The following is an 11,076-nucleotide window of genomic DNA, read 5'->3' as shown; positions in this document are numbered from 1 at the left end:
GACAATAGATTGTACGACATCTATTTTTTTTAATTTGAACGTCAAACTCATGGGAAATATCCAATAATGCTGTGAGAAACCGCAACAAACATTAGTTGTTTCATTTACGCATTGCAATTATCTCTTCTCATTACAGTGATTAGTGAATCTGAAGGATATTGGTATCATAAATGAGTTCGGTTTGGGCTCTGGTCGATCCCATAGATGACGTCTTCGTCAGAGGAGATGTCATGACCTTCACTTACGTCTTTTTATGTTTCAGTACCTCTCCACTATGTTGATTATCGCACCAGTCTAACTGTCGGATCAACCAATTACCGTTCAATGCTTATGTCTGGGTGTTTTTTCTTGTACATGAAATCATCATAATGATTATTTCAACAACAAAAAATATATTGTTTTTGTTAATTTGTCGTGTTTACCGTTTGTCATCTCATTGTTTGCAAAATTGTTGATTAGTACTTTTTTAATTTTCTCTCTAGTACTGTTTCCAAAGAATGTTGGCAACATTTTTTGTAACATAACCTACTATTTTTCATTTTGTGACAGTTCACGTCATAACAATAGGAAGTTATAGTTTAAATGGAGTGATTTTTATTATTGATTAACAGAATAAATGATTACTAATTTCTAGGCATAATGGTAAGGCAAAAAACTAAGTATTTTTGTAGGTTTGAGAGTTTTTCATCATTAATTTCGTTATTTAAAAGGGGTTTCAATATTATGCAAAATGGATTTGAAAACTGATGGGTTTTGCCTTCTTTAGAGTCCCAGAGTCGCATTTTAAGTAATATACATGAGGAAGAATGAAACAAAGTAGAAAAGTTTTCTCCTCTGTTATTTATTACAGTTATCCAAACCAGTCAACTACTCTAATTTACTTCTAGAAATTATGATCATATATCAGTGATACATGTATTTCTAGGATATAAGTTCATTTTCTAGCGAAGATTTTGATACCAAGGCTTGGATAAATGACATCTTGAAAAATGCTGATAAGCAAAAAGAAGTAAGTAAGATTTGTATAATTTTCATTCTTCCACATATGAGTACCTCTCCTCTTCATTTTCAGAGTAGTTACACGATGTCTCTGGTAATGAAGTTACAACTGTATGTGCAACAAGTTAACAGTGCCTTAGAAGACACCAGTCAGGACGTTTTAGCTTCCTTACCTAAAATTATGAGGGATTCAAAGAACTTGCAACAAGAAGCAGTTTTACTGAAAGAAAAAATGGCCGTAGTTAGAGCAGAGATAGAAAAAATCGAACAGGAGACAGGAAAGTCCATAGAATCCATTGCAAAGTTGGATTCCATGAAAACTAAGTTGATTTTAGCCAAGCAAGGGCTCCACGAAAGTGATAACTGGACACTTCTTGGTAATTTCTATACAATTTGTTGTAACCACAAAAACTCCATTTTTCCTGAGATATTCGTTTTGAATAGAAATCATAATTGTATCCAAGAACGGCTCAAGTAATATTCCTTTTCCGTATTTTACAGTGAATGATTTAGAAGAAGTTTTCGACTCTAGAAACGTTGAAAATATATCCAACAAAATATTAGGTATGCAGAGTTCTCTCAAACTGCTAGTGAACGTAGCAGACTATGAGGACCGTAAGCTCCAACTAGAAGGTTTGAAAAATAGGTTGGAGGCTATCGCTAGCCCGGAGATAGTGCAGGCCTTCAACTCTCATAATACAGGTGAGTAAAACACGGTTTAGAGGATACAATTTTGTATGCATCATATCGAAACTACAATTTTGTGCTAAATTACTTTATTGATAAAGATCAGAAAGTGGCCATGAGCTATTTCTCTTGTTTAAGAGTGTAAAGCTATGAAATACATTCCTAAAGGGGCTGCTGAGTATAATAACTTCAATTACATTAACTGTCTATTAAAATGTCAAAATAAGAGCTGTTACGGCAGTTTTCAGGCCTCTGAAATGTTTTTGACAACTCGATTCCCAAGTTCAGAATTCAATAATGATAATGATGCTAAATATCCATAACTAGAGGAACTTTTGCTGCAGAACAATCGCAAATGTACGTGAGGATATTCACGTCCATTGGGAGGCTGCCGCAATTGTTAAAGTACTACCAGAAATGCCAGAAAGATATTTTGCTGAAGAAATGGAGAAACCAGCTAGAGATCGAACAGGATGAAACCACATTGCAGTGGATCCATAATTACTACAATGAACTTCTATCGAACTGGTACACTCAGTATAGGTGGTTCAATCAAGTGTTTGTTAGCGAGTCAGCGTCCCAGTCTTTGATAGACATTTACACAGATGTCCTCTCGTCGTTGGATCCCAGTTTGAACGAATGCATCGATGCTGCTTTGAAGCAGGTTCCGGATAAGTTGAGTTTCTTGTTGGAAATCAAGCAAGCGGCAACTCAGTTCAGAGATAGCTTGGTAAACGTAATCAGTCAGTCAGTACAAGGTATGTCATAATGATAGTAGTCATGATTTTTTTATATTTTTATTGTGATTTATTAAAACTTTGTACAATATTCCGTGAATTACTATGCGCCTAGGTGCCCCCTTTACATCAGAAGAGGTTTTCCTATAGTAATTTTGAAATTAAAATCAAACATATACTTACCAAGTCTGGATAGTAATTCTGTGTTAAGGAAAAAGCTTTCCTTTCTCAAAATTACTATCCGAGAATATATAGAAAGGAAGAGGCAATGAACATCAGTAAAATCTCGCTACCTGTCTTTAATTGTACACAGATTCCAGCATTGTGAATTTCAACCATTTGCAGGTTCAGAAAAATGTTTCATCATTTCCTTACCGTAGTTGGGTGGTATAATCTGCGAGCATAGCGAATGTTCCATGTATACAACCTCATTCATATAAATGAGAAAGAGAATTGGGCCAAGTATGGGTCCTTGGGGTAGCCCAATGAAATTTTGAAAGATCTAAGACACAATCCTTCAATTTGTCGACCTTATTTCGGTTTGAAAGATAACCTTCAATCCACAAAACTATACTTTTCCAGCGAAACCAAATCCAGTCCAGATCTTCAAACTGCAAAAGGCCATATTCAGTCATTTGGTGACGTACGTAAAGAAGTACTCTTCCTACGAGCAAGCCTACTTGAACAAGCAACTGTCATCGCTCGACTGCATGAAAGACGAACTTCCCGATACCATCCAAGCCCTAGGGCTCAGCATTCCTTCCGTCGTGGACGTGTGCAGAGCGGCGAAGAAACGCTGTCAAGACATAACGGAAAACTGTGGGTACTGCGGCCTGCTGCTGGCGTTGAGATCGTTCCTGATGGGTTATGCTGATCTTTATAGAGTGGCTCTCAGGCAAATCGACAGGAATAGGAAGTCGGAGGAAGACTGGAACGTCTTCCAGCTCTGTATGTCGTTGATGCAGAACAGCGGAGAGGTTTGCTATATCTTGTAATCTAAGTTTTTGTATGTAATTCATGAGTTTTCACGTTTAACTGTAGATTTTCAAGAAATATTTGGGGTTAGTGTGTGTCTGGAAGTTCTAGATATGAAGAATGTTGATCTCTCCTTTTTTTAGACATCTCTCAAGTGGAATGGGGAATGTTCCTCAATTTGGGTTATTACAGCAAATGCAAGTTTGAACAAAAGAAAGTTGAGTTTAATTAATGAGTTTTTGAAATTCAGTTCGAAAAGTATTCAAATTGATGTTTCGAATGTTGGGTTTTAATTTTTAAAGTAATTTGTTTCTAATTCACATATTGGCAACTGCCCTATATCAAGTTGAAATAATTCATACGTACCTAGATATTCTACTTTAAAAAAGGAAAATTATCTTTATAAATCAACAATTGAGGCAAAATATAAATTATAGTTCAATACCACCTCCACAAGCCACATAAACAAGAGTTGTTTTGTTATTTATTTATATAGAGGAAGATAGGTTAGGTGCACAAAATGTCATATGTCACAGAATGTCTCAGAACTCGGAACACAAGAAAACAGAACAGCACGCCTCTGAAATATGTCATCTTTGTTTGTCTCATACAGGTAACAGATTCATTGTCCTTTATTAGATATAACAGATGTTGCCAAATGGTGAAATAGAAACGAATCTCTTTAAATGTTGAATGCATTATTTCAATCCTCTTTTTTAGGTATTTAAATAATTTTTTAAAGAAAAAGGTTGAAATGATAGGTTTAAAATGCGTTGTTTTTGAGCTCTTTTATGAAAACTACTTGATTTTCATCAGGAGGAACATTCCCCATTGTTTGACCTGAACCTGATGATGGTTTTCCGAAGAGAAACGTCGGAAAATACATTGGTTGTGATATATACTGCATTCATTATGATAGCGGCTACTATAAAATTATTCATGTTATTTTAGTATATTTCATAAGATTTTGAAGATGAAGAATTACAGAACATCGTATACGGGGGGTGCGTGAAAAGTCAAAATGGAGGCAAGCACAGTAATATTGCGATCTGAATATTAAAAATCGAATACAATACTTATAGAAAACGTCAGAGTAGGAAAAACAATAATAATAATGATAATATATCAAACTTAAATCGGAGCTATACCAGTAAAATAGAAATAAAATGAGTATGTTTTAAAAAAGGTCATCCTGGAGCTGCAGCACCTCGAGAAAGACCTGACCCTGCAAGTACTCGAGCTGAACCGACAAGAGACGGCGCAATACAAGAGTTTGCTGTTGGAGTCTTCAGACCTCAGAGAGTTCGAGTCTCTGGTGAGATGCGTGACGGAGGGTACGCAGTTATCCCTCCTGGATTCAGTGACGACGGAGCTGCAGAAACTCTGCGCCGATATTCACCACACCACTTACCTAGTGGTCTTTGCTCCGATTTCTGAGCACTTGGACGTGGTGCAGTCCGCGCAGACTTGGAATCAGTTCGACAGTTCCGGCATCCATAACAGCGACTTACCGGACTATAGTTTTAGTCCTCAGGAGTATATTACGCAGGTGAGTGTATAATTGCAGAAAGAATATTTCTTTTGAACGCCCATTCTGTGCAATAACTTGCTGTTATCTGAATGGTCATTATGAACCTAGTAGATCATTTATGATTTTTTTCCAGATCGGCCAGTATTTGATGATTCTACCCCAGCATTTGGAACCTTTCTTGTTCAAGGATAATCCGGCTCTGTCGTGCGCTCTGAAAGCCGCAGAGCAAGAGTACAGCAACGTTTCTGAAGAAGAAGGAGCCCTGGCCCACATTTTTTTGACCATCGTAGCCCGAGGGACTTGCCAAGTTTTCTGCGATCGAATTCTGTCTATCTGCGAGCTGAGTCAAGGCGCCAGTAGACAACTTGCCCACGATATTAGTGAGTTGAAAACGAATACAAATATTGGGGAAACTTTCAGAGGAAGGGAGAAAGCATATAATTTCAAAATCAACTCTTTACAGAGATGTCTACATCATGCATCACTTTCTATCTCTCTCTGCGGCTTTCACTCCAAAGTCATATGAAATACCTATTCAATGCAACAATATAATTTTGATTATTGACTTTGGAAAGTCGTTGAAATATCTGTATCCTCAGAAATCCATCATTTCTTTATTTTTCAGGCTACCTTCAGAACATTTTTGAGGAATTGGGGTTGTCGTTAAGCGAGAACCTTCAGCACTTGTCTGCGCTCTTGAAACTCCCTTCGGATCAATATCAATCACAAAGCAGCGGGTGTTCGGCAAGACTGGTGGCCGCGGTGCGCCAGATGAGGAATATAAAATCGTCCAGTTGATGATGTGATAACCGAATTGTTATCCGTCTGAATATTTTATGAATTAGTTTTATTCAATTAAAAAAAAGTGTTGAAACATGTTTTTTCAATACCCAGCTGTCAACCCTCAGAAGTCGAAGCTTGTGCGTGTTGAGGATCAACGAGGTATGACCTTCGGAGGTGTGATCCCTAGCACGTAGACGTAAATACTAGTTTGTGACCTGTCTGTTGTGGATTCGCGTCTTCTTTACCACAGGCTGGGTGTTCATCGCCAGCGCTCAAAATCATAATCTGATGTTGCTGAAGGTCGTTCAAAGTCAAGGTAAAGAGTCTAGAAGCCATCTCGTCCACACAGTTGAAAGTCGAATCCTTGAAACTTCAAGATAGCCGCCTGAGATGGGGTGTGAATCAAGGTTGTTCAAAGTCAAACCCAAAACACTCCACCAAAGTCACCTTGGCTACGTTGTAGGGTCAAAACTTCAAGATAGCCGCGTAACTGGCTAGAGTTTATTCGAGGTCAAAGTCACCTTGCCGAAAATATGGGGAGTCAATGTAAGTCATTCAAAGTACAGCCCAAAACACTACCTCGAAAGTCACCTTGCATGCGTCGTGACGTAGATCAAGGTCGTTCAAGGTGAAACACAAAACACGGTGAATGCCGTTTCAAGGTTGAAAGTGGTGGGGAAAGGTTCCGAAATCGGCTTAAACCAACTACTACAACAGAATATGTTTAGTCTGTATTGTGCAGAAATCTCACATCGTAGTGTTTGTGAATAGCTAATAAAGCTACACTTTGTTGAATTGGGCATATTTACTCATTGATTGTTTGAATTATTAATAAACTTGACAGTCTTACGTGACAGAAGAATGAATTCAAATTAGGTTTTTCAGATTATCAGTTGGGCAGGAAAACTTCAACTACATGAGAAATCAGATGCTGTAATAATAATAATATATACAATATAATAATACAGTACAGTTCAGTACAGTTGAATTTTTTGTGTCGTATTGGCAGTGTTATTTACACAGAAAACCTACAAACTAAGACAACTCAGGAGTCCACAGCTTGAACGTTCTATCATACGAACTAGTGGCTATATACTGATCATCCGGGGAAATATCCACAGACATAATCTTCCCGTCATGGCCTGAAAGAGTTTTCAAAGGCTGCCACGTCCTGTTCATCCACAGCTTGACTGTGTTATCGTAGGACGCTGTGGCCAGGTAGCTGCCGTGTTCTGGCTGGAATTTCACTTCGGAAATGAGGTTTGTGTGGGCGGGAATGGTGTAAAGGATGGACCTTTTGCGGAGGTCCCAAATTTTGCATGAGTTGTCCTCGCTGGCAGTGGCTATCTGGAATCCGTTAGATGAGAAGTCGATGCCCAAGATACTCTTCAGGTGACCTTCCATGAACATTATGCACCTTCCGGTGCGCAAGTCCCAAACCCTGCCGAACGCGTCCAACCCCCTGTGGAAAAGAGATATTCATTTATTCGCCTCAATGGAAAAGCCTCGCTTGCTTTCAATAGTGTTTTTCATCCATGATAATAATTGAATAATAAAACATTATTATTATTAAAAAGCTGTCATATACAGCTCGAAATACCCCTTCACTTACCCTGTAGCACAAACAGACCCATCAGCCTGGAACGATATGCAGTACACTGGCTTGACGTGCCCTTCTTGATGGAGTACTTCGGTGCACTGTTCCAGATCCCACAAACGCCACGAATTATCATAACAGCAAGTTCCCAGAAACCTTCCCGAAGGATGGAACTTCAGCCTTGATACCCTGTGAGGCATGTGACCTTCGATATCAGCAATGGGTTCATGGCTGAAAGCAAATACAAGCTGAATATAAACAGGTATATATCTCACTTTCTCTACCTATATCTCTCTATCTATCTATATAGATAGAGCAACATAAATGTATAGAGAATGAGAGATATATAGATAGAGAAAAGAGAGATAGTTTGGTAAGAAATAGATAGAGAGATAGACAAAGAGAGTTGTAGAAAAGGGGATGGAGAAATTGTCTATATCTCTCATTCTCGAACTATATATCTCCCTTTCTCTATCTATATAGACAGAGCAATGTAAACGTATAAAGAAAAAGATACATATAGATAGAAAAAAGGGAGATAGTTCGGTAAGAAATAGAAAGAGAGATAGACAAAGAGAGTTATAGAAAAAGGGATGCAGAAATTGTATATATCTCTCATTCTCGAACTAGATCTCTCTATATCTATATAGCTCTCTTTCTGTATCTACATAGATAGAGAAAGATGAATATATAGAGAAAGCGAGATATATAGATAGAGAATAGAGATATAAATACGAATTGTCTATTTATCTATTTATATAGATAGAGAAATATAAATATATAGTAAGATATATATATATATATATATATATATATATATATATATATATATATATATATAGAGAGAGAGAGAGAGAGAGAAAAGAGAGATAGTTTGGTAACAGATAGAGAAATATTTATATAGATAAAGAAGAGAGATAGACAAAGAGATTTGTAGAGAAAGAGATGGAGAAATTGTCTCTCTGTATCTCTATAGATATATAGATAGAGAAAAGAGAGATAGTTCGATAAGACATAGATAAAGATTTATATATATATACACACACACACACATACACACACACACACATATATATATATATATATATATATATATATATATATATATATATATATATATGAGAGAGAGAGAGAAGAGATAGACAAAGAGAGTTGTAGAGAAAGAAAGAGAGAAATTGTCTATTTGTCTCTCTATCTATATATCTCTCTTTATCGAACTATCTCTCTGTTTCTCTCTATATATATCTATGTCTATCCCTTTCACTCTCTTTCTCTACCTATCTCTTTCTCTATCTATCCCATTTTCTACCTATCTCTCTCTCAATGTACGAGTCTTTAGAACAATAATTTACCTTGTGAAATCCCATAGTTTGACAGATCCATCTACTGCGCAAGAAGCCATATTGCAAATTGTATCTTCTTGACTTATGGTCGCCTTTGGATGGAAAACGATAGCCCCAACGTTGCATTTGTGGCCTTGTAGAGTTTGTTTTAATTCACAGTCGGGAACTGACCAAACTTTACAGAATCCAGACCTGGAAGAGATCAAAAATTTTTATACTGGGTGTCCCAACTTCATGAAATATCTATTTTTGCTAAGGCAGTTTTTGTCTGAAAGTAATACACATCAATATTACGAAAATAGTTCGACAGAATATAGTTGAAGTAGTTTCTATTGGTTGTTTCTGGAGTCCCTCCAATCTAGGGCCCTCACTTTTATATCGTTTGAATGTTTGCGGCTTGAATAATCTAACAGACTGATTACAGATTTCTACACATCTACTGCACAGCTGGAGGGATGGGCTTCTCACCGGCCATAACTCACTTTAGATGTAAAACTATAAGGTATACAATACAAACTCTTTGAGTTCCTTATGTTAGATCAAAGTTAGAATATGGAATCCTCACTATGTTTCACACATTAATAGGATCGAAAACATACAGAAAAGCAACTAAACATACCATGATGCCGTTGCTAATAGCTTCGAGTTGGGGCTGAACTGGCAGTAAGATACGGGTCTAGTATCTCCGATCTGACTGGAATGAATCGACATGGCCTGAATTTTCTTCTGCATTTCTTGAGTTCTCGCTGTCTTTGTCGCAGCAGGTAAATCTGCCAATCTTGTGGCCTCCTCCAACCTCTCTTTTGCTCTTGGTAAGGAGTATCGAGTTATCCATAATCTAGCCACCCGCAAAGAATCCGGACCTTCATGATACCAAGTAGTCTCTTGGTCTTTCTCGAACAGCTTCCTTTCTTCTTCTGCCTCTCTTTTTATCACAGCATCTTCACCAGTTCTGTAAATTGAAACTTAGATCAAACCCATGGACTATAAATGAGTGCAATGTGATACATATTATGTTGTTTTTTAGAAGCCATGGCAAACTTCTACTTGAATTTCACTAGCACTCAATACAATTCTAGAAATTTGTGAATGTTTTCCATAATTGCAGTAAATAGATAGATAAGTTTTTAACAAAATAAGAAAGCCATTCACTGTACACTACTATAACCAAATGAAACCCTTACCTGCTTAGAATATCTCGCAATCGCGATCTTCTATCAGCTGGTCCTTCTCCAAATAAACAAATGGGTTCTCCCAATTGTCTGAGGTTTCTCTTCACCTCGGCATCATCAGTCGATACGTTAATTGATCTTGCCTTTCGTCTTCTCTCAAATTCTTCCAGTAGGGCTTGTTTGTCCCTTGACATGGCATCTTCCAGTTCCATGTATTCTGTTTCAGAAAGTAATTAAAATTATAAACGTTTCCCTACATAAAACATATATTTGCAAAAGAATTAACAGTACCTGGAGCATCCTGTATTTGAGATGCAGATGGTAACACAGGATCTGAATCATTACTTCCTTCATTTTGAACGTCAAGTCTGCTCTTTTCAGATTCTTCTAATGAACCGTAATGAATTGTTTTGATTTTTTTAGTGTAAGGTACCTCTTCGTCGTCAGACATTTTCAAGAATCACTTTATTAAGAAACTAATAATAAATATTTACAGAAGCACAGTACAGCTATAAAGACTAACCTTAAACCGGTTTAAGGTTATGTCGATGTTACTAACTCACAAGCACAGAACACCCTATCTATAGATCTATAGATAGGGTGTTCTGTGTCACAAGTTGCCCCAGACAATGCTGCCACCCTGAGTTTTTTTTCATACATTTTTTGTTCATCTAAAAAACACTTCATAAATGGCCGTAAACATTAACCTTTTCGCGGTTTTTTACATAAATAGCCCCCTTTCGTGGTTATCTGAACCACCCCAGGCTGGATACCGGCTGGTTAGTCTATATACAAAGCTAAGGTCTTTAGCTTTCTACTGTGCCTGCATGAATGTAAAGGCCCTACATGTATGTTTTTCTAGCCCCACCTATGAAGACTATCATCTCAGAAAAACGTGATAAACTCTGTCGTCATAGGTTGTTGGAATTGTGTGTGAAAGGTTAGAGTAAACTTGACTTTTTGGTTGTGTACTAAATCCTCAAAAAACAATTAGCCAAATTCACGTAAAAATGGTAGTTCATTTTTCAGGAATTTCATTATTAACAACACTTAGATTCATATATGACATATAATATTGAGAAGAAGAATAAGTGTAATGTAATTACTGTATCAGGCGTTTTATGACTGGCAACACTGGTATTTGACATATATTATCAAGAAAAATACTGTTTTCAAAACAGGCATTGTTCCCAATGCCAGAAATGCAACACTCTTCTCGGCGCCCGCTTTTTCTACCAAATTGGCGTCTTAA

The 11,076-nt window shown here is 37.2% G+C and overlaps 2 protein-coding genes across 2 annotated transcripts; one reads left to right on the top strand and one right to left on the bottom strand.

The window, feature by feature from the left end:
- Window positions 1–489: 489 nt before the first annotated feature.
- Cog7 (conserved oligomeric Golgi complex subunit 7) lies at window positions 490–5,803 on the top strand. The gene is made up of 9 exons (XM_023163435.2): window positions 490–642; window positions 926–1,009; window positions 1,073–1,376; window positions 1,501–1,701; window positions 2,031–2,444; window positions 3,006–3,400; window positions 4,585–4,947; window positions 5,063–5,309; window positions 5,555–5,803. Exons 1-9 carry the CDS (start codon window positions 640–642, stop codon window positions 5,725–5,727), a joined length of 2,184 nt encoding a protein of 727 aa, XP_023019203.2. The 5' UTR covers window positions 490–639; the 3' UTR covers window positions 5,728–5,803.
- An 822-nt stretch (window positions 5,804–6,625) lies between these two features.
- Window positions 6,626–10,397, bottom strand: U4-U6-60K (U4-U6 small nuclear riboprotein factor 60K). Its single transcript, XM_023163436.2, has 6 exons — window positions 10,116–10,397; window positions 9,837–10,041; window positions 9,272–9,604; window positions 8,662–8,844; window positions 7,325–7,540; window positions 6,626–7,174 (listed from the first exon to the last, which is right to left on the bottom strand). Exons 1-6 carry the CDS (start codon window positions 10,273–10,275, stop codon window positions 6,748–6,750), a joined length of 1,524 nt encoding a protein of 507 aa, XP_023019204.2. The 5' UTR covers window positions 10,276–10,397; the 3' UTR covers window positions 6,626–6,747.
- Window positions 10,398–11,076: the final 679 nt, after the last annotated feature.

The sequence above is a fragment of the Leptinotarsa decemlineata genome, unplaced genomic scaffold (assembly GCF_025532065.1).
Source record: "Leptinotarsa decemlineata unplaced genomic scaffold, Ldec_3_MD MMD2_tig00026361_RagTag_RagTag, whole genome shotgun sequence".
Classification (NCBI taxonomy): domain Eukaryota; kingdom Metazoa; phylum Arthropoda; class Insecta; order Coleoptera; family Chrysomelidae; genus Leptinotarsa; species Leptinotarsa decemlineata.
This window is presented reverse-complemented; position numbering and strand designations above follow the sequence as displayed.